The 24,265-nt window shown below is 42.8% G+C and overlaps 1 protein-coding gene across 1 annotated transcript in view; it reads left to right on the forward strand.

Annotated features, from left to right (window-relative positions):
• Window positions 1-24,265, forward strand: part of MAP3K15 (mitogen-activated protein kinase kinase kinase 15) — a 228,886-nt gene that overhangs the window by 173,116 nt on the left and 31,505 nt on the right. Inside the window, exon 18 of the mRNA XM_073565877.1 lies at window positions 14,050-14,155. Coding sequence (XP_073421978.1) covers window positions 14,050-14,155 — 106 coding nt within the window. The remainder of the gene's footprint in view (window positions 1-14,049; window positions 14,156-24,265) is intronic.

Below are 24,265 nucleotides of genomic sequence, written 5' to 3' on the forward strand. Positions count from 1 at the left end.
GCAACAGCAAATGTTAGATTGCTTTAATCCCTTACCACACATTGGGTGCTGGTGTGTGGAGCAGGAGGGGTATCCGAGCCCACTCCGTACAGGACAGGGGCCTGTTATATAGAACACAGAAATAGCTCAGATAAGGCATTATCCGTGCATGCTCGGGTGCTAAGGCCTGTTTCACACATCCGTAGGCGGCGGTTAGCTGAAATCCGCCAAAGGGGGAAAAAAACTGATCTGTCGCCGTTCATTGAAGTACGGATGACAGCAGACCACGGATCCGTTGAAGGAGGAAACCTGGGTCAATTAAAGTGACCGTGGCCTCATTAATAAAGTATTGCCGCGACATAGCTGGTTTCCAAGAGAACATCAATGAACGAGATCGAGCGGGCGTCCATCGCCGCTATCTCACGGGATTACGGTATCCACCACGCAGGCTCAGATCGCGCGTCATTCTCGAACCTCAATGAACGAGATCGAGCGAGAGAGAGAGATTTTAGCTGGACGGTAGTTAAGGGTTAAAATCCTTCCCGGAGTTAAAATAGCGCACCGTCACAGCAAAAAAACGTTGCTGGGTCTGTCTCATCCGCCCGGGAGCCGCTAAAATCTTGGCGGATCCTTAAAATAACGGGTGTGATGGACGACCGTCAGTCAAGATCCGCCAATAATGTAAGTCTATGGGTGTAAAAAACGGATCTGCCCCTTTTTTGGCGGCTCCGTTTTAAAAAAAAATTGGCGGATCTTGTCTGACGGGAAAAAACTGATGTGTGAAACAGGCCTAACCGGCGCCTGTGCTCACAGTTTTTTTTTTTAAAAAAAAGTAAAATAATTACCGACATGTTATAAAAATAAATAAATAAATAAAACATTATACTCACCTAACACCAAATTCCCGATGCCCTCGTCTCCTAGGAAAAAATGTAAAATAATAAACCATCATATACTCACCTGTCCGCTGTAGTCCACATAATCCCTCGTGTCCCACGGCGATTTCACGTGTAGAACAGTCACATCACTAGATGTGACTGCTCTACTCGGCCGCCGGCGTTACACTGACAGGAGTTAATCCCTCCCGCAGTGTATCACTGAGCTACCTTGAGAGAGTTCACCGAAGTTCATCAGCTGATCAGCTCCAGTGCTCTCACTTATGGCCCTGCTGTGCGAGATCTTTCTCATGGTAGCATAGTGATGCACTGCGGGAGCGATTGATTACCTCCTGTCGGTGTATCGCCTGCTATCTTTGAGAGCAGTCACATCAGTGACTACGTTCAAATTCATCAGGATCGTCCTGGGACATTATGGATTATCTTCTCTGCGGACAGGTTAGGAATATTGTGGTTTATTATTATTTTATTTTTGTTGCAGGAGACGTTGGCGTCGGTGGATTTAGGCGTTTAGTAAGTATGCTAAATTTAGATTAAATAATGGAGTCTGTGTCATTATTTCAAATAAAGGACTTTATTCTGGGTGTCTGTGATTTTATACAATTTTCACTATGGAGTTCCTAATGGATAGTTGTCTTATAGACGCCTCTCCATTACTAACCTATGTGCTTGATGTCACCTGACAATGCAAAGATGACATCAGCCCCACAAATATGAATAATAAATAATAAATTTTATTTCTATAGCGCTGACATATTCCGCAGCACTTTACATTTCAGAGGGGACTTGTACAGACAATATACATTACAGCATAACAATAATCACATAGATCATAACAGATACCAAGAGGAATGAGGGCCCTGCTCGCAAGCTTACAATCTATGAGGAAAAAAAGGGGAGACACGAAAGGTGGGTGGTAACAGTTGCCCTGATTGTATGGACCAGCCATAATGTTAAGTGTGTAACAGTACGGATGCAGAGGGCTAATGGATGCATATGAACCACACTTGCCAGCACTACAGGGCAAGTGGGAAGAGCGAGGCTAAGCACCAGATTTGGCGCATCTTTTAGATGCGCTTTTTCTGGGGCGGCTGAGAGCTGATGTTTTTAGTCTGGATGGGGGCCAATATCCATGGCCTCTTCCTAGGCTATTAATATCAGCCTGCAGCTGTCTGCATAGCCTTTGCTAGTTAGATATTATAGGGGGACCATATGTCAATTTTTCTCTGGGGTCCCCCCTGTAAACTATCCATTAAAGGCTAGGCAAACAACTATGAGTTGATATTAATAGCCTGGGAAACTTTATGGCTATTGGCTCCTTCCCAGAATATTAACTTCAGCCGTTGGCTTTCCCTCTGATGGTTATTTGCAGGAGCCCACGCACATTTTTTACTTTAATTTTTTTTTCTTTAACCCTTTCCTGACATCTGACGTACTATCCCGTCCACGGGACCCTGGCCCCTATGCCCGGGGACGGGATAGTACGTCATCGCGATCAGTGACGCTCACTGGGGGAGCGCCGCTGATCACGGCCGGGTGTCAGCTGATTATCACAGCTGACACCAGACACTATGTGTCAGGGGCAGTCACGGACCGCCCCCTGCACATTAACCCCTTTGCACACTGCGATCAAACATGATCGCAGTGTACCGGGGGGTTTAGGGAAGCATCGGCAGGGAGGGGGCTCCCTCCGTGCTTCCCTGAGACCCCCGCAGCAGCGCGATGTGCAGCGCTGCTGCCGGGGACACATTCACTGCAGGTCCCCGGATCCAATATGGCAGTGGGGACCTTCGGGGGGCCCTGCAGGGAGGCGTCTTTCTCAGTGCCAGCTGAGAGCAGGCTGTGAGCCTGCAGCAGCGCCTGTCACATCGCTGATCTGACAGAGTGCTGTGCAACCTGTCAGATCAGCGATCTGACATATTACAGAGATGTCCCCCCCCCCGGGACAATGTAATAAAGTTAAAAAAAAAAAAGTGTAAAAATAATTTATAAAAAATCGCTAAATAAATAAAAAAAAAAATCCCTAATAAATTCATTTTTTGGAAATAAAAAAAAAATAATAAAAGTACACATTTATTATCGCTGTGTCCATAACGACCCGCCCTATAAAACTGTCCCATTAGTTAACCCCTTTAGCGAACCCCTTAAAAAATAAAAATAAGAAGCAAAGCAAAAAATAGTGCTTTATTATCATACCGCCAAACAAAAAGTGCAATAACGCGAGATCAGAAAGACGGATATAAATAACCATGGTACCACTGAAAACGTCATCTTGTCCCGCAAACGAGCCGCCACACAGCATCATCAGCGAAAAGATAAAAAAGTTATAGCTCGGAGAATAAAGAGATGCAAAAATAATTATTTTTTCTATAAAATTGTTTTCGTTGCATAAAAGCGCCAAAACATAAAAAAATTACTTAAATGAGGTATCGCTGTAATCGTACTGACCTCAAGAATAAAACCGCTTTATCAATTTTACCGCAGATGGAACGGTGTAAACGCATCCCCCAAAAGAAATTCATGAAATGCTGGTTTTTGTTCATTGTGCGTCCCAAATATCAGAATAAAAAGCGATCAAAAAAGGTCACATACCCGTAAATGGTACCAATAAAAACGTCAACTCGTTCCGCAAAAAATAAGACCTCACATGACTCGGGTCAAAATATGGAAAAATTATAGCTCTCAAAATGTGGTGATGCAAAAACTATTTTTACAATAAAAAGCGTCTTTTAGCGTATGACAGCTGTCAAACATAAAAACCCGCCACAAATAGTAAATCAAACCCCCCTTTATCACCCCCTTAGTTAGGGAAAAATAATAAAATTAAAAAAAATGTATTTATTTCCATTTTCCCATTAGGGTTAGGGCTAGGGTTAGGGCTAGGTTTAGGGCTGAGATTAGGGTTAGGGGTGTGTTGGGGTTAGGGTTGGAGTTAGAATTGGGAGGCTTCCACTGTTTGAGCACATCAGGTGCTCTCCAAACGCAACACGGCGTCTGATCTCAATTCCAGCCAATTCTGCGTTGAAAAAGTCAAATGGTGCTCCTTTCCTTCCAAGCTCTGCCATGCGCCCAAACAGTGTTTTACCCCCACATATAGGGTATCCGCCTACTCAGGACAAATTGCAAAACAACTTTTGGGGTCCAATTTCTCCTGGTACCCTTAGGAAAATGAAAAATTGGGGGCAAAAATATCATTTTTGTGGAAAAAAATGATTTTTTTATTTTCATGCTCGGGCGCTATAAACTTCTGTGAAGCACTTGGGGGTTCAAAGTGCTCACCACACATCTAGATAAGATACTTGGGGGGGTCTAGTTTCCAAAATGTTGTCATTTGTGGGGGGTTTCCACTGTTTTGGTACGTCAGGGGCTTTCCAAACGCGGCATGGCGTCCGATCCCAGTACCAGCCAAAAAAGTCAAATGGCGCTGCTTCCCTTCCGAGCTCTGCCATGCGCCCAAATAGTGGTTTACCCCCCCACATATGGGGAATCAGCGTACTTAGGACAAATTGCACAATAACTTTTGGGGTCCTGTTACCCTTGGAAAAATAAAAATTGAGGGTGAAAAGATCATTTTTGTGGAAAAAATATGATTTTTTAATTCTACGGCTGTACGTTATAAACTTCTGTCAAGCCTTTGGGGGTTCAAAGTTCTCACCACACATCTAGATAAGTTCCTTGGGGGGTCTAGTTTCCAAAATGGTGTCATGTGTGGGAGGTTTCCACTGTTTTGGCACATCAGGGGCTTTCCAAATGCGACATGGCGTCCGATTTCAATTCCAGCCAAAAAAGTCAAATGGCGCTGCTTCCCTTCCAAGCTCTGCCATGTGCCCAAATAGTCATTTACACCCACATATGGGGTATCAGCGTACTCAGGACAAATTGCACAATAAATTTTAGTGTCCTGTTACCCTTGGGAAAATAAAAATTGGGGGTGAAAAGATCATTTTTGTGGAAAAATTGATTTTTTAATTTTACAGCTGTACGTTATAAACTTCTCTGAAGCCCTTGGGGGTTCAACGTTTTCACCACATATCTAGATACGTTCCTTGGGGGGGGACTAGTTTCCAAAATGGGGTCACTTGTGGGGGATTTTCACTGTTTAGGCACATCAGGGGCTCTCCAAACGTGACATGGCGTCCGATCTGAATTCCAGCCAATTTTGCATTGAAAAAGACAAACGCCGCTCCTTCCCTTCTGAGCTCTGCCATGCGCCGAAACAGTGGTTGCCCCCCACATATCAGGTAGCAGCGTACTCAGGACAAATTGCACAATAACTTTTGCAGTCCAATTTCTCCTTTTACCCGTGGTAAAATAAAAAAAATTGGACCTGAAGTAATTTTTTTTGTGAAAAAAAGTTAAATGTTCATTTTTTTTTTTTTAAACATTCAAAAAAATTCCTGTGACGCACCTGAAGTGTTAATAAACTTCTTGAATGTGGTTTTGCGCACCTTGAGGGGTGCAGTTTTTAGAATGGCTTCACTTTTGGGTATTTTCTATCATATAGACCCCTCAAAGTGACTTCAAATGTGATGTGGTCCGTAAAAATAAAATGATGTTGCAAAAATGAGAAATCGCTGGTCAACTTTTAACCCTTATAACTTCCTAAAAAAAAAGAAAATTTTGGTTCCAAAATTGTGCTGATGTAAAGTAAACATGTGGGAAATGTTATTTATTATGTTTTTTGTGTCCCATATCTCTGTGATTTAAGGGCATACAAATTCAAAGTAGGAAAATTGCGAACTTTTCAAAATTTTCGCCAAATTTCCGTTTTTTTCACAAATAAACTCAAGTTATAGCAATGAAATTTTACCACTAACATGAAGTACAATAAGTCACGACAAAACAATGTCAGAATCAGTGGGATCCATGAAAGCGTTTCAGAGTTATTACGTCATAAAGGGACAGTGGTCAGAATTGTAAAATTTGGCCCGGTCATGAACATGCAAACCACCCTTGGGGGTAAAGGGGTTAAAATTAACATTTGCTCTTTGGTTACAGCCTATGGGTGTTCGTTCTGTCAATGTTCCTACATAGGCTGTATGTGTAGGTTTGTGTGTGTTTGTTTGTGTTTACTTATCAGCTAAATGACAGCTGCTGACACCAAGCCCTAATCCCATTACCCTGATGCCACTGCATCAGCATGAAAAGGTGGTGTTGAACCAAGAAATTACATAACTTTTTTTAATATATCTTTATTTAGCTCAAAAAAGTATTAATTGCTGTACAAAAATGCATGCAAAAAACGCACGTTTTTGCCGCGTTTTTCCTGCTAAGAGATGCAGAAACCTTTCAGAAATTTCTGCAAGCAAATACTCAACGAGCGGAGTTATACAACCCACGCCTGACACATTCCAGTCATTACTGTTTCTAGTTTTGAATGTAAACCAGCAAATTTGGCAAAATGGTTTAGTTTTGACTTGTGGATAGGCCACAGTGGAAGTCTACCTGCATTGCAATATTTTCTGGTCATAGATACTGAATCATTTATCACTGTCGCACATCCCACATGTAAGCAATAAGTCTCATGAACACAATTTGTGTAGAAGACACGCTGAATTCCACACATTGTTTGCATGCGTAAAATATTGTAGTTGTGACTTGTCCAGGCTAGACGCGAAGTGAAGTTTTCAGTTTGATCTGTACTTGTACGATTTATATTTACCGATTTATTATTCTGAAATTACTGGAAGTTATAGAGGCACTGTCCCTTTTTACGGGGTGTAAGATAGGCATATAATGCCACGAAATGATACTTGGAGCAAACGTTAATATGACTGTGTTAGATTTCAGATGCAATATTCTGGCACAGATGGCAAAATTCTACATCATGTTAGAGTGGGGTCTCTTGACACATTTAGCAGAATTTATTACATTGCATATTACAGTAAGTAAATGATCTTCCTGATGGGAAAACAGCCAAGCCTCCCACCTTCCACCTTTCTGTTTTGTGAGCTGATGGAATTGCCAGAGTTGTACTTGTTATTTCTGATCTGATGTCCAGAAAGACATTTAAGTGTTTTCTCATCATTCTAAATGGGCAAAGTGCTTGTAAAAACAAGAAACTTTGCAATTAGACTCTTATTAAAAATCGTCACCATTCTCAAGTATTTGTAATTATATTGTGTACAGTCTGTTGCCTAGGTTACAGACCATTGCTAAAGTCTATCAGAGGTGGCTGAGTATCGCACAATTTTTTATTTTTTTTTAAAAGCACAGCTCCAGTATTCTTCTTAATTTTACTGCTGGAGTGGGGCTGAAAATTCAAGTCTCCCGCCCCCTGTCTGATACTCACCTTCTGGCGTCTTTCATCTGTTTTCGATGCAGCTCCAGTCCATCTCCTGCAGTTTATGACCTGCCAGCAGCTCCAGTATTTCATGGAACGAGCAGTAGGTCACTAACCAATGTAAGTCGTCGCTACAAAATACACTTATCATTCTACTATTTCTGCCACTTTGCAAGAGTCTTATTTCAAAATACTATGCAGGTGGTATTACACACCTACGAGACTCGCTCATATAAATAAAGACCACTCCCTGCTATGTTGGAGGGAATGTGGTCAAAAGGGTAATTTATACCATCTGTTCTGGAGTTGCCCTAAGGTAAAAGCCCTTTGGCTGAAGGCAACAAATCACATCAACGCATTTGAAAAAGATTTCTCTATCACTCCACAAAGAGCCCTGCTTTCCTTGGATATGGAGGATGTTTCGCCCACCACAAGGTATATCATAATTCATATTTTTCTAGTAATAAAAAACGAGATTGCTTTTTGGTGGAAAAAGCAAACCTCACCTAAGTTTGCTGACATCTTAGAAAAAATCCACACCCACAATAACATAGAGTGGAGATTTGCTGTTAACAATAATGGAATAAACAAATATTCTAAAAAGTGGAAAGTGTGGAATGAGCAGTTCCAAACCAGTTAAATGCAACACGATGCGTTTGGCGCAGGTTGGCGCACCGTCAAATGGACGCATGCGCCGGCAAAAGCATACCTGCGCATGGCCTGCGTACCCATTGCTAAAGATAGGGTACGCAGGTCGCATGCAGCGTTATGCGCCCATAGGCGGAGCTGACCGGAGGAGGCACACAGGGGGCAGAGCTTCACGGCGAGCGTGCGCTGCACCTCAAAACACTAGTGTGAAACTAGCCTTAGTTATCTTGTACAAAGCTGGTGTCACAACTCTTATCAGAATGCCAGGGGCTGCTTCCCTGTCCCTAACGCTAGGGGCGCCATGGCTGTCCCAGCTTCCCAGATTACTTGTGACGATGAAGACGCCTGGGCCACATACTTTGCTGACCTCCTGAATCAGCCCTATATTTGCCCCCCCTCCCCCACCCAGGGAAGTGGGGAGTAATAGTGTATGTATATACACAAACCAGACTAACAAGAGAGGACGTACAGGGATAAAGGAAAATACCAAGCATGCAAATATACACTTACAGACAACAGAGAGGAACACTGGGGAGAAAAGGGACGTAAACAAATTGGAGAGGATGAGGAATCGCACACAGCAGAAACACCAGTCAACAATCGCAGATCAACACTCCTAACGCCTTTACCAATAGCTGACACCTCCACTCTACACCAGGCAGTACAAGACTAAGACTGGCAATCCAGATTGCCAGCAGAGGCGAGTATAAATAGGAGAAAGGAGTGACCAATACTGAACAGCTGAGATCATCCAAACAGGGAGGATTTAAAGACTCTAAGCTGAACAGTTTAACCTGTGCACTGCTAACAGAAACCTGCACCATTTAATATGAAATGGGAAGTGCTTCTAATCAGTGCAGGAGTATGGGAAATCAGACGCTGCGGTCTTCTGGCCCTTCTCTGTCGTGGTAAACCTGTGACAGCTGGATGTCTCATACATGCTAATGTCAGGACTGCCAGTAAGAATCAGTACACTAGATGAAGCTTAGATTGGCATTCTGTCTGTGACTCAAAAGAACATTATTGGCCACTTACATAACAGTAATATTTAGACGTAGATCACATAAAACATTCATTTTTAATATTTCTAACAAAAATGTAATATTTTATCCTGGGAAGTGACAGCATTATACCTGTGAAGTGCCAGCTAGTAACGATGGTGCTACAGTACATAAGAATTGAATGGCTAGTTGTATGTTTAGTCCATCAGTTGTATAGATTGCACTTGCTACATCTGTGGAAGTCAGTGCACTGAAAGAGCAAGGAGGGGAGAAAAAGACCAAAAGGACAGAGAAAAATAATACTGTGGTCCTTTTGATGTTGGCTTTACAATTATTTGTTACACCACTGATGACAACACACAAATCACTAGTTAAGGGATCTAAAGTCCCTGCATTTTTATCTGCAGAAAGTAGCCCACATACAAACTTGAGCTGTATACACCGCGTTCCAAATTATTATGCAAATGCTGGTTTTTCTCTGGGTTTCCTAAATGGTCGATGCAATTGAGTCAGTAGAATGTTCAAATCATCAAACATTAGAGTATAAATCAAGTTTTGTTGGACAAACCTTCCAATGATAACAGTATTTATAACAGTTACAGATAACAGTAGACAACAGAATTTCCAAACATTTTATAGGTCGTAATGAACTGGTCATTTGTTGAATTTGCAGCAATGAGAGGTCACATTTACTGAACTCCAAAGCTTTTTCAATCGAAAACGTCTGACCAAGCCAAGTTACATGTTCACATAGGGCCTCTCTTTTTGCATGTGGACCATCCAGTTTTGCATGGCACTCATCACTAAACAAGACTGGTTCAAAATGTGTCTTCCTGTACGTCTGGGGCCGCTGCAACCGTTTCTGCTTTGTGAGCACTGTTTACGGGTGGCCCAATAGTAAGTTTATGTACAACTGCAAACCTCTGGGGGAGCCTACACCTTGATGTTTGTGAGACTCTAGAGCAGAGGTGGGCAATTAATTTTCCTGAGGGGCCACATGAGAGACTGTGACTGTTGTGGAGGGCCGAACCAATAAGCCGAAATTAATTCTACTCAATATTAATATCAATATATTATAATTATATTAATTGTATCACTTAATATTGAGCAGAATTATATATGCTGACATCCTCCTAAATATCGTTTGAACCCAAGCACAGCCCCTTCTGTATATTGTATGAACCCTCCTTATATACTGTAAGAGCCCCCACACAGCCTCCCTATATATTCTGCATGAGCCCCACACATCCTCCCTATATATACTGCATGAGCCCCAAACAGCCTCCCTGTATACTGCAGGAGCGCCACATAGCCTCCCCATATACACTGCATGAGCCCCACACAGCCTCTCTATATACACTGCATGAGCCCCACACAGCCTCCCTATATATAGCACGAGCCCCACACAGCTTCCCCATATACTGCACAAGCCCCACACAGTCTCCCAATGCGCAGTTTTACAGCCCCTTGGCTGTCTCGGTCCGCAGGCCGGACTGAGACAGCCAAAGAGCCGTATGTGGCCCGCGGGCCACAATTTGCCCAGGTCTGCTCTAGAGGCATCGGCAGCTTGAAATACACATTTGCTGCTTTGTAATGGTATTTTAGCAGCTGCTGTCTTAATCTAATTAATTTGGCAGAAACCTTCCTCATTATGCCTTTATCTGTACTAACCCCCCTGTGTTCTGTATCCGCAAAAAATCTCTACACAGTACGATAATCACACTTAGGTTTCCATGAAATATCTAATGTTTTCATATCTTGACCAAGGCGTTGCACTATGTGACACTTTTTGGCATCAGTGAGATCCTTTTTCTTTCCCATATTGCTTGAAACCTGTGGCCTGCTTAATCATGTGGAACGTCCTTAAATAGCTTTCCTCTAATTGGACTCACCTGACAAACTAGTAATCAGTGTGTGAGGTTGATTTCAGTAAGCCAGACACAATACTATCCATGAGTTTATTTGAAAAACAAAAAACTACATCTTTATTCCACTTAAACCCAATTTGAATAATAATTTGGATCGTGGTCTAGAGGAACCAGTAAGACATTTCTCACCTATCCTATAAATAAAGCTAAATGTCTACTGTGAAAACTTCCAGTAAATTAATTTTTAATGATATCTTTATTAAAAAATTTTTCAAAGTTTACAGGAAAGAACAAAATCGAAGGTAACACACATTGCAGTAGAAATTTTGTATCACATGAGAACAATGTTTGCGAGACAACCTTGTATGACTTGGCTATTGTGGTGCTCGTGCAAACTCCAGTTGTGCATGACCTAAGAATGAGAAGAGGAGGAGGTGGGTGGAATACTTACCCACCTACTGCCTTGTATCCATATAAGACATCATGTGTCTTTTGTCACTTCTTTGAATGCCATGAAGCTGCTAAAAGAAGTGACTGGCCCACTCTTCTGCCGACTTCCGCTTGAAAACCGACACTATTTTATATATGGAATATAAAGAAAAGACACCTGCTGTAAAGCTATTGCAAAAGATGGCAGAAGAGATGCAGGAAAGACAATTAAAAGGGTTTTCCCATGAACAAAAGTTATTTTTAATCAATAGATCTTGGAATAATTATAATTTTCACAATTGGATGTGTTTAAATAAAATGTTCCTGTGCTGAGATAATCTTATAAATGTGTCCCTGCTGTGTACTGTGTAATGGCTGTGAGAACAAAAAGTCAAACTAAGCACCATGTGTCAATAGTAAATAATGAAGCCGTTGCTTCAACCCAAAGACTGAGGCATAGTGCCAGTCAGAAAGATAAAAAGATGGAAACACTCCCACTATGGATATGTACAAACAAAACGGAATTGGAGCAGAAAAAAGCCATCAAATGTAAAAAGCAAATTCAATCTTTATTAATCCACATGAATAAAAGAATTTACATGCCAAAAATAAGGCCTTATGGAGGGAAAGAAGCAAAAAATACTTCGGCTAATGCAGGAGTGCACAGAAAAAACACTGCGGCCAAACAATCATAAATATACACATCTCATATATAGAGAGATAAAAGGGCAAGTCCTGAACAATGCATGAATACAACAAAATGGGTCAGTAGATAGTATGATCAGTAGATAGTATACTGTCAGTAGCAGTAACCAAATTAGCATTCCCATTTATAATAATATAAGTGCCGCTTACCCATGGTCACTAGTGTGTCTGTGTGCCTCCCTGCAGACCCCTGACGCGCGTTTCGCGTTAGGTGCTTTCTCAAAAGGGGTGGCACATGGTCTGCTCATACCACAGCTCCTGGGCAGGGGAGGAAGGAAAAGAGAGTATATAACCAGGACAGGAGGGGATCGCAGCTGATTCTTTTTGTGAGATAAAGCATTTTCCTGTTTTTAAACAATGTTTTACTTCAAAGAAAGAATCAGCTGTGATCCCCTGCAGTCCCGTCTGTATTCTCTCTTTCTCCTCCCCTGCCCAGGAGCTGTGGTGTGATCAGAACATGTCCCTGTAAGGTCAGACACAGCCATTACACAGTACTCGGCAGGGACATATTTATAAGATTATTTCAGCACAGGAATATTTTATTTAAACACATCCAATTGTGGAAATTATTATTAGAAGATTTATTGATTAGAATGTACTTTTGTTTGTGGGAAATCCCCTTTAAGGTAAACCATCCCTGGCATTTTTCTGATACGTTTTCTTACACAGAAAAACGTTACGGGTACACTAGTGTCTAAAACACGCTGAGGTATCATTTTATTCAACTTTCTATGACCTGGATGCCCATATAGATCCCTTAGGAGGGTTGATTCTACAGACAGATTCCCTTTAAGAACTATACACACTTTTTCTATGGAGCCATGAAAGAAATGATTTTTGCATATCTTAGTAGTTACCTTTTATTAACAATTTGCATTTAGTTTCAGGTTGGACTCTCCATGTTGTCATTTATTCTCAGACGTTCTGACATGTAGTTTGCAACCTACTACTTCTAGAATTTGTCTTATGTGATTGTGTCCTTCTAGTAATGTGTACTGGATGTCCAGTGTGTGTTCCCGGAGTGCTGTTACCTTCGCTAGCTCTCCAGAACTAGCATAGCTAAATCTAGTGCTGATTTCTCAGCGTCTCATCATTTGGGTGCTCTAATCTCTCTGTAAACTGCTACACAGCCTGTGTGACTCACCCGCTAACCCTTCACATCTCCGCTACAGATCTACTCTGACACCCTCCACTCCACTATAGCTTGTGGCATGCAGTACATGAAAAATGTAGGTGCTTTCATCCTTCCCTGTCCTCTTCCTCATGTCCCTGCTGCAATCAATAACACTAAGAGAAGGGAGTGGGAGAATAGAGAGGCAACACGGCCAGGAACAGAGTGTGGTGGGAAGCAGCAAGACTGCCAGCTGTGTGAAGGAGGAATACAGACTCTGCTCTCAGCAGAGGAAGTTAAGGTGTTTGGACGATACATGACAAATATGTTGTCACTTTTGCGTGTCATGGTAGAGGGTCACTTTACCTCTGGATTTAGGAATCAAAGTATCAAATGAAATAGACTGGGTTTCCGCGGGTCTCCTAGTTTCTTCTCTTCTGGTAAAGACTGGCATGTGCCCACTGCGGATAATCTTAAGATGGTCTCTGTATATCCTGTTCTGACTGTATGGACATGTGAGTGCTGCAGTCAATCACTGGCAATGCATGTCTACGAATTGGCTGTAGTGGTCACATACCCTTTCCAACTGGAACAGGAAATATGGAGACCGACAAAAAAGTGAGGAATGGTAAAGCAAGAAGGATTGTTTATTTTTCATCATTTTATTTATATATAGTGTACAACCCCTTTAACATTATTTTTCAGATACAACTTCCACTTTCTCTTTAATTCAAAGTGACGGTTGATTAACATCAATGTTTGGTAAAAATTGACTTCAATAGATTAGTTTGTATGTGTGTGTATGTGTGTATTGCCAAGAAAGTCCATTTTAGAAGGTTTCTTGCCAACTATCGGCACCTTTTCATTACAGGAATGAGTGTGCAAAGTGCCAAGCGGTGGCACAATGGCACGTATCAGACCGTTTTCAGCCATTGAACACTGAAAAGTTGGTTGTGCTTAAAAACAGATCTGCATCTGAAATCCCTAATGTATGACTAGCTTTAGACTAGAGTAAATTAGTGGAGCGATCATACCTTATTTCTACGGTACGGCTGGTAGAACCTCATTATCTGTGCCCTCCATGCAGTAATGACATTAATTCATGTAGCAATTGTCTTTTATCTTCTAGGGCGACAATGTTCTAGTCAACACTTACAGTGGAGTAGTGAAGATATCAGATTTTGGGACATCAAAGCGACTTGCTGGAGTGAACCCATGCACCGAGACATTTACTGGTAATACCTTAGTTATTATGTTTCCTTGGTCCTGGAGATTAGTGGTAATAACTTCTGGGCGAACACTATTAACTATTTGCTGTCATTGGCTAATATTCTGAATATACGATTTCCATTGATGTCTTAACATTGTGTCTTTTCACATCTGCTCATTGTGTCGTACAGCATCCTTCACTGCACTGGGAGCTGTAATCCTGCATTACTTGCAGATTGGAAACCATTGCTGTACTGTATGTCTGTCTGTATTTTCTTGCTGAACATTATATGTAATAACTAAAACCAGCTGTGGGTGTAAACCAGGGGTGCAGAACCATTTTTGGCCACATTTTTACATTGTATCATTCTGTAGAGTCTCATTAAAACTTAACGTGGTATTCCATTCGGACAGCGTGAATACCTGGTAGGCAGGGGTCCATTCTGAGCCCTTTACTTATCTGGGGAATGACTCCCTGGCTCCGTTGACAAGCGTGGGAAAATGGTAACACATCTGCTCAGATTTCTATATTGTAGTACATGGGAGTTATGTGAACAGCAAAGTGTTTCACATCCCTCATACACTATGATGGAGAGAGCCTCAGAAATGCACAGACAACTCTTCCCCTCTTCTGTGCGGAACAGAAATAAGTCTCCATTATGGAGGTACCAAAGATGTCATTGAGGGGTTATATTTATTTGGGTTGACTATCGGTTAAATGAATGTTCATAGGAATGTACAATATATTTCAGTGGTTAGCACTGCAACCAAAAATTAGGTTCATACATTTTGACTTATGATTTATTGATTTGCGATACTCTTCTAATGTGCACCATGCAACGGTGACTTGCACCCCCCAGTTTGTAAAGAGGAGATGATTTTGATCCATGTTTTTCAGACATGTTCCGCGTGGAACTCGCCTTTAAAAAGCGCTAATAAAAACGCTACAAAGAATAAACCTAATGCGCAGCAATGTAAAATCCACATTATTGTTCCATCTTTTGTCACTTATTTAACCTCTTCAGACTTTGAAAGCCTGGAAGCGATTAAAAGAAGTAGCATTCCCATTTTCTGGGCAGCCTCCGCTTGGAAACCGCTTCCTGTTTGAAGTTTATGTTATAAAAAAAAGACTCTGGCAAAAGTGACAGAGAAAATGGCAATAATAATAAATAATAATAATAATAATAATCTTTATTTATATAGCGCCAACATATTCCGCAGCGCTTTACAGTTGAACAGTTTCAAACACAACAGTCATAAGTAACAACGTTAACAATACAATAATTAAAGCGAAATAAGACGACCCTGCTCGTGGAGCTTACAATCTACAATGAGGTGGGGGGGATACAAAGCACAGGTTTGTATTTACAATGGTGTATTTACAATGACGGTCCAGCCATCTTCAGGGGGTGGGGGTTAGATGGAGATAGTGAATGGGCTACACACACACAAACATGACTTTGATTACTGAATGTGATAGGCCGCTCTGAACAAATGTGTTTTGAGCGAGCGCCTAAAACTATGCAAATTGTGGATGGTCCTAATATTTTGGGGTAGAGCATTCCAGAGGATTGGCGCAGCACGGGAGAAGTCTTGGCAATGAAGGCGCTTTGGGAAAAACACCACCAAAGTTTTCCTAAAGCAACTTTGCCATGGAAAGCTTTTGGGTACGCTAACATCAGAAGACATTGAGTGCACTCGGGCTGTGGAGTTGGTAAGCCAAACTACCGTCTCCAACTCTGACTTCCGACTCCAACTCTGCCTCCACAGCACTGGTCACTACTGAGCATGTACATAAAGTGCAGCACAGATTCATTTCATCCACGACTCCACAGCACTGGTCACTATTGAGCATGTACATAAAGTGCAGCACAGATTCATCTCATCCACGACTCCACAGCACTGGTCACTATTGAACATGTACATAAAGTGCAGCACAGATTCATCTCATCCACGACTCCACAGCACTGGTCACTACTGAGCATGTACATAAAGTGCAGCACAGATTCATCTCATCCACGACTCCACAGCACTGGTCACTACTGAGCATGTGCATAAAGTGCAGCACAGATTCATCTCATCCACGACTCCACAGCACTGGTCACTATTGAGCATGTCCATAAAGTGCAGCACAGATTCATCTCATCCACGACTCCACAGAACTGGTCACTATTGAGCATGTACATAAAGTACAGCACAGATTCATCTCATCTATGACTCCACAGCACTGGTCACTACTGAGCATGTACATAAAATGCAGCACAGGGGGCGTGGCCTGGATCGCTTGTGGGGAGGACGTGTGTTGCTGTTGCTCCCGCTGCCAGCCACGAAGGGAGCCCTATTTTGACCCTAACGGGGGTGTTGGTGTGCCCCCCGGAGAGATCTGGACCAGGAGAGAGTGGTGGAGGATTGAGTGGAGGAAACCGCGGCTCTCGGGGAGGAGAGCGGCCGCGGGGAACGGGTCTTGGCGCCGGAGGTGGACGGGCGCCATCTTTGCCGCGTCTTCCTGCTTCTCCCTGAGCGGCGTGGGCCAGAAGACTGCGGAGAGCCATTGGAGGAGGTGGAGGGCCACAGCCTATGTTGGAGGGGAGACCGCTGACCGCTACAGGAAGGGAGGAGAAGGTCTGCTTACCGGAGGAGAGGGAGGTGAGCTGGACGCAGAAGCCTGGCTGGTGATCAGAGGGTGGCCGCAGTGCTGGTGCTCCTGGTGGCTGGGTCGGGCGCTCCTTGCTGTGTATAGTGACTGTTGGTTTGGGGGTGCTGCCCCCCCTTACCGGAGACGCCGGGACCCGCCTGACCCCACACTACAGCAGTGAGAAACACTACATATAGGGCACCATATCAAGGCCTTATTTACTAATGCCAGCGCTCCACCCTTTAAGAAGCATGAGGTCATTTTCATCTATGAACATGTATTAATAGACTTTCCCTAAATGCACGTGTAGTGACTTTAAATGCACGCTTCAATTCAACATTATGGTCAAATCTAATAAAGAGCGTGCAAAATCGCTGGATACTGGGGCACATCGGGGCAGGCAAAGCGAAATGGAGAAATTTTTGAAAAATAAACCAGGGTCGGCTAGGCCCACACCAAAAAAGCTACACACTAATGCTGAGGTAGAGGAACGGGTCGAGGACTCGGACTCAAGTGAAGATGTCTCAGGCAGTGACATTACCCACTCAGACTCTGGGAAGTTCTCTAGATCAGTATTTAAAAAACTTCTGACCCAAGCATTAAAACCTTTGGTTACAGAGATATCCGGTATGAGAGCTGATTTGTCACATATTGGTAACAGAGTGGAGTCCCTTGAAGCATCTCGGTCCTCTCCCATTAGCCACTCTAATGCCATGAGGGACCATTTGGAATACCACAGAGAACAGCTTAATAACTCTCTTCTGGCCTTGGAAGATCAAGAGAACAGAAGCCGCAGAAAAAATATAAGGATTAAGGGATTGTCTGAAAGTGTTTCTGCAGAAATATTGGAAAAATCCACGAAAGAAATCTTTGCCCTTCTAATTCCACAAGAAAAATGTGACCAAATTGTGATTGAGAGGGTCCATAGATCGCTCAGACCCAGGCCTAAGTCCTCTGAACCCCCGAGGGATGTGATCTGCGGCTTGTTGAGTTATGTGGACACCAATGTTATTCTGTCTGCTGCAAGGGATGCTAAAAATCTCGCTTACGAAGGATCTGCCATACAACTCTACCAGGACATTGCGCCGTCGACCCTTGCAAAGAGAAGAATCCTGAGACCCTTATTGGAAATACTACGCTAGCGTAAAATTGTCTATAAATGGCTGTTTCCGTTTGGAATATCGGTAAATGGAGACGGCAAACAAGTAACAGTGAGAAGTCCTGAAGACTTAAGCAAAATATGGGACACTTTTGGCATTGCTTCTATTGATATCCCCTCATGGCTACCTTTGGATATGGATCTTCGCACGCCTCCTCCTATCAACGCTTATACAGGAGGTCAGGGGGAGTGGGCCTCAGTGAAGAGACGCATGCCCCCTAAGCGAGGGAAATCTGGGGCAAGAAGAGAGATGCCCCCCTGAATATTGTATAATTGGGTCTAGATGCATTTTCTTACATTTGGACTCAGTAGTTTTTTGGTTTAACTTTAAAATGGCTTGGTTCACTTGTGTTTACCTTGATTGACACCTGCCTAGGTGTTGACACTTTCATTTAACTGCTATACAGGCCAATGTGTGCTACTCGTGTGTTGGGGATGTGATTCCCTGATCTGTCATGGGGGGTACGTTGGTTCCCCTGCTCCTGCCACAGGCAGGTAGTTGGTTATTGTTATTTATCGGTTACTGTTATTTCACCTTGTATTTTGTATTTTTTGTGGTCTGTCGGCATGTGACACTTTATTATTTATTTTTTCTTTTGTTACATCTAACTTACTATGGGTGACACGGAAAAATTTGCCTCTATAATAGTGGCTTCGTATAATGTAAAGGGGTTACGCTCCCCGTGTAAGAGAAATCAGATATTGAACCTTTTGCATACAAAAAAGGCTAGTGTGATCTTTCTACAGGAGACACATTTTAAAGCGGGGAGAGTACCAGACATGTCCAGATCTCCTTACCCGACCTGGTATCATAGTACAGGTGGGTCGGCATCTAGAGGAGTGAGTATTGCTATTAAAAAAGGTGTTCCTTTTGTCTTGCATGATTGCCTTTCAGATTCTGAAGGAAGGTATATTATACTGAAGGGCCTTATTGCTAATACTAAAGTTACCTTATGTAACCTATATGCCCCAAACAAGGGTCAGGTTGGATGGTTGTGCAGGACGATGGATACTTTAAAACTATTTACTGAAGGTTTACTGCTGATGGGGGGAGATTTTAATGTACCGCTCAATCCATCTTTGGATACTTCCACGGGCAAGTCTGCCCTTTCCCAAAAGGCACTGAGAAAATTACACCTTTCTTTCCAGAAGTTGCATTTGATAGACCCCTGGAGGACACTCTCTCCTTCGGACAGAGACTACACTTTTTACTCCCATCCATGTGGCAGCTACCATAGAATTGATTATATATTGACACAGACAACCAACCTCTCATTAGTCAAAAATGCGACCATAGACGTTATCACACTATCGGACCATGCTCCTATTTTCCTCGATATGGGCATAAAAACCCTTCCGCGACCAGCCGGGTCTTGGTCGCTTAATGAGACATTATTAGATTCAGATTCCCATATTACGAGACTGACTGACACTCTGGACTTCTTTTTCCAGACAAATTTGCACTCTGGCCCGTCCACTCCTGTGGTGTGGGAATCACATAAAGCGGTTATGAGGGGAGAATTTATAGCTTTGAGTTCCTATCTCAAAAAAGAAAGGACAAAACAGGTTGTGTCTATTTTGCACCAAATTAGTTCTTTGGAAAGATTTCATAAGAGATCTCAAGTAACTAAGACACTAACTGAACTAACGGACCTAAGAAATTCGCTAAAAAATCTTTTGAATATCCAATCGGCCAAAACCTATATGAGATGTAAACAGAGGTTCTATCTTCATGGCAATAAAAGTAGCAAGCTTATGTCTTCATTGCTTAAAAAGCAGCAAGAAAGGACGTTTGTTAGGCAACTCAAGACTCTGGATGGCTCCTCAATTTTCGAGACTGCTGATATTGCCGAGGAGTTTAGATCCTTTTATGACAACTTATATAATCTAAATGTACCAGATAGCATGCGAGACCCAATAATAGCTATAGAAAAAATTAGAGAATTCCTGACTCCACTAGTTTTACCTAAAATAACCCCGGAGGGCCAGGCTTTGTTGACCGCTCCAGTTACCCCTAAAGAAATTTTGGATACTCTTTCCACCATTCCAAATGGAAAGGCCCCGGGTCCGGATGGTCTCCCTATTATATATTATAAAAAGTTTATAAAATCACTCTTACCTCAATTGGTGACCTTGTTTAACCCCTTCACGACCAATGACGCCACATAGGCGTCATGAAACCTGGTTCAAATCTGACCAGTGACGCCTATGTGGCGTCATGACTTCAAAGCCCCCCTGCGGGTCGGGTGACCGGGGTCACTGAAAGGTCACCCGACCCGCAGATACAGGGGGCTTTGTAATTCACCTCAGGGGGCGTGGCTTTGCCCCCACGTGGCTACGATCGCTCTGATTGGCTGTTAAAAGTGAAACAGCGAATCAGAGCGATAGTAATATTTCATCAATGAAAATTGATTAAATATTACAATCCAGCCATGTCCGACGCTGCTGTAGCATCGGACATGGCTGGAGACACCGATTCCACCCCCCCACCGGCGATCGCCCCCCCGCAACTGAATGACAGCGGCGATCTGCCGCCGCTGTCATCATCTGCCCCCCTCCCATTCCCTCTGCTCCCCGCCAGCCTCCGATCCCCCCCTCACCCCCCCGGTACCTCCTGAGTCCCCCCGACCCTCCCGGTGTCCCTCGGGTCCGGATGATGGGCGCCGCCATCTTTGAAAATGGCGGGCGCATGCGCAGTGCGCCCGCCCGAATCTGCCGGCTGCAGATTCCATTCTTTCATTTTGATCACTCTCACAGTGATCAAAATGAAAGAAAAAGTAAATAAACCCCCCGATTATCACCCCCATAGGTAGGCAGAACTAATAAAATAAAGAAAATATTTTTATTTTTATTTTTCCATTAGGGTTAGGGTTAGGGTTGAAAAGAGGGTTAGGGTTAGGGTTAAAAAGAGGGTTAGGGTTAGGGTTGAAAAAAGGGTTAGGGTTGAAAAGAGGGTTAGGGTTAGGGTTGGAAAGAGGGTTAGGGTTAGGATTGGAAAGAGGGTTAGGGTTGGAAAGAGGGTTAGGGTTGGAAAGAGGGTTAGGGTTGGAATTAGGGTTGGAATTAGGGTTAGGGTTGGAATTAGGGTTAGGGTTGGAATTAGGGTTATGGTTAGGGTTGGGATTAGGGTTCGGGGTCTGTTGGGGTTAGGGTTATGGTTAGGGTTGGAATTAGGGTTAGGGGTGTGTTGGGGTTAGGGCTGGAGTTAGAATTGAGGGGTTTCCACTGTTTAGCCACATCAGGGGGTCACCAAACGCGACATGGTGCAACCATTGATTCCAGCCAATTTTGCGTTCAAAAAGTTAAACGGTGCTTCCTCCCTTCCAAGCCCCGACGTGTGCCCAAACAGTAGTTTACCCCAACATATGGGGTATCAGCGTACTCAGGAAAAATTGCACAACAACTTTGGCGGTCTAATTTCTCCTGGTACCCTTGGGAAAATAAAAAATTGGGGGCTAAAAAAATATTTTTGTGGAAAAAATTTTTTTTTTAATTTTCACGTCTCTGCGTTATAAACTTCTGTGAAGCACTTGGGGGTCCAAAGTGTGCCCAAACAATAGTTCCCCCCCATATATGGGGCACCAGCGTACTCAGGACAAACTGTACAACAACTTTTGGGGTCCAATTTATCCTGCTACCCTTGTGAAAAAAAAAATTTCTGGCTAAAAATCATTTTTTTTGAGGAAAAAAAATATTTTTTATTTTCACGTCTCTGCGTTATAAACTTCTGTGAAGCACTTGGGGGTTCAAGGTGCTCACCACACATCTAGATAAGTTCCTTAGGGGGTCTAGTTTCCAAAATGGGGTCACTTGTGGGGGGGTTCCACAGTTTAGGTACATCAGGGGTTCTGCAAATGTAACATGATGCCCGCAGACCATTCCATCAAAGTCAGCATTTCAAAATGTCACTACTTCCCTTCCGAGCCCCGACGTGTACCCAAACAGTGGTCATCCCCCACATATGGGGTATCAGCGTACTCAGGACAAACTGGACAACAACTTTGGGGTCCAATTTATCCTGCTACCCTTGTGAAAAAAAAAATTGCTAGCTAAAAATCATTTTTTTTGAAAAAAAAAATATTTTTTATTTTCACGGCTCTGCGTTATAAACCTCTGTGAAGCACTTGGGGGTTCAAGGTGCTCACCACACATCTAGATAAGTTCCTTGGGGGGTCTAGTTTCCAAAATGGGGTCACTTGTGGGGGGGTTCCACAGTTTAGGTACATCAGGGGTTCTGCAAATGTAACATGATGCCCGCAGACCATTCCATCAAAGTCAGCATTTCATAATGTCACTACTTCCCTTCCGAGCCCCGACGTGTACCCAAACAGTGGTCCCCCCCACATATGGGGTACCAGCGTACTCAGGACAAACTGGACAACAACTTTTGGGGCCAATTTATCCTGCTACCCCTGTGAAAAAAAAATTGCTGGCTAAAAATCATTTTTTTTTGTGGAAAAAAAAATATTTTTTATTTTCACGGCTCTGCGTTATAAACTTCTGTGAAGCGCTTGGGGGTTCAAGGTGCTCACGACACATCTAGATAAGTTCCTTGGGGGGTCTAGTCTCCAAAATGGGGTCACTTGTGGGGGGGTTCCACAGTTTAGGTACATCAGGGGCTCTGCAAATGTAACATGACACCCGCAGACCATTCCATCAAAGTCAGCATTTCAAAATGTCACTACTTCCCTTCCGAGCCCCGACGTGTACCCAAACAGTGGTTCCCCCCCACATGTGGGGTACCAACGTACTCAGGACAAACTGGACAACAAATTTTGGGGTCTAATTTATCCTGGTACCCTTGTGAAAATAAAAAATTGCGCACTAAAAAATAATTTTTTGAGGGAAAAATTTTTTTTTTTATTTTCACGGCTCTGCGTCATAAACTTTTGTGAAGCACTTGAGGGTTCAAGGTGCTCACTACACATCTAGATAAGTTCCTTAGGGGGTCTAGTTTCCAAAATGGGGTCATTTGTGGGGGAGCTCCAATGTTTAGGCACACAGGGGCTCTCCAAACACGACATGGTGTCCGCTAACGATTGGAAGTAATTTGCATTTCAAAAAGTCAAATGGAGCTCCTTCCCTTCTGAGCCCTGCCGTGTGCCCAAACAGTGGTTCCCCCCCACATATGGGGTACCAGCGTACTCAGGACAAACTGGACAACAAGATTTGTGGTCCAATTTCTCCTGTTAGCCTTGTGAAAATTAAAAATAGTGTGCTAAAAATCATTTTTGAGGAAAAAAAAATATTTTTTATTTTCACTGCTCTGTGTTATAAACTTTTGTGAAGCACTTGGGGGTTCAAAGTGCTCCCTACACGTCTAGATAAGTTCCTTAGGGGGTCTAGTTTCCAAAATGGGGTCACTTGTGGGGGAGCTCCAATGTTTAGGTGCACTGGGGCTCTCCAAATGCGACATGGTGTCCGATAACGATTGGAGCTAATTTTCCATTTAAAAAGTCAAATGGTGCTCCTTGCCTTCCGGGCCCTGCCGTGCGCCCAAACAGTGGTTTATGACCACATATGAGGTATCGTTGTACTCAGGAGAAATTGCCCAACAAATTTTAGGATCCATTTTATCCTGTTTCCCATGTGAAAATGAAAAAATTGATGCTAAAAGAAAATTTTTGTTGGAAAAATTAAAATGTCCATTTTTTCTTTCCACATTGCTTTAGTTCCTGTGAAACACCTGAAGGGTTAATAATCTTATTGAATGTTGTTTTGAGTAGCTTGAGGGGTGCAGTTTTTAGAATGGTGTAACTTTTGGGTATTTTCTGCTATATAGACCCCTCAAAGTGACTTCAAATGTGAGGTGGTCCCTAAAAAAAATGGTTTTGTAAATTTTATTGTAAAAATGAGAAGTCGCTGGTCAACTTTTAACCCTTATAACTTCCTAACAAAAAAATATTTTATTTCCAAAATTGTGCTGATGTAAAGTAGACATATGGGAAATGTTATTTACTAACTATTTTGTGTCACATAACTCTCTGGTTTAACAGAATAAAAATTCAAAATTTGAAAATTGCAAAATTTTCTAAATTTTCACCAAATTTCTGATTTTTTGACAAATAAACGCAAAAATTATCAACCTAAATTTACCACTAACATGAAGCCCAATATGTCACGAAAAAACAATCTCAGAATCGCTAGGATCCGTTGAAGCGTTCCTGAGTTATTACCTCATAAAGGGACACTGGTCAGAATTGCAAAAAATGGCCTGGTCATTAAGGTCAAAATAGGCTTGGTCATGAAGGGGTTAACTCCTATTTGAAAGGCCAGCTTCCCCCTAAGCAATCATTAGAGGCATATATTACGGCTCTCCCGAAGGAGGGTAAGGACCCAAAC

Source organism: Dendrobates tinctorius, unplaced genomic scaffold, assembly GCF_039654945.1.
Source record: "Dendrobates tinctorius isolate UK_male_01 unplaced genomic scaffold, ASM3965494v1 ptg000016l, whole genome shotgun sequence".
In the NCBI taxonomy this organism is placed as follows: Eukaryota; Metazoa; Chordata; class Amphibia; order Anura; family Dendrobatidae; genus Dendrobates; species Dendrobates tinctorius.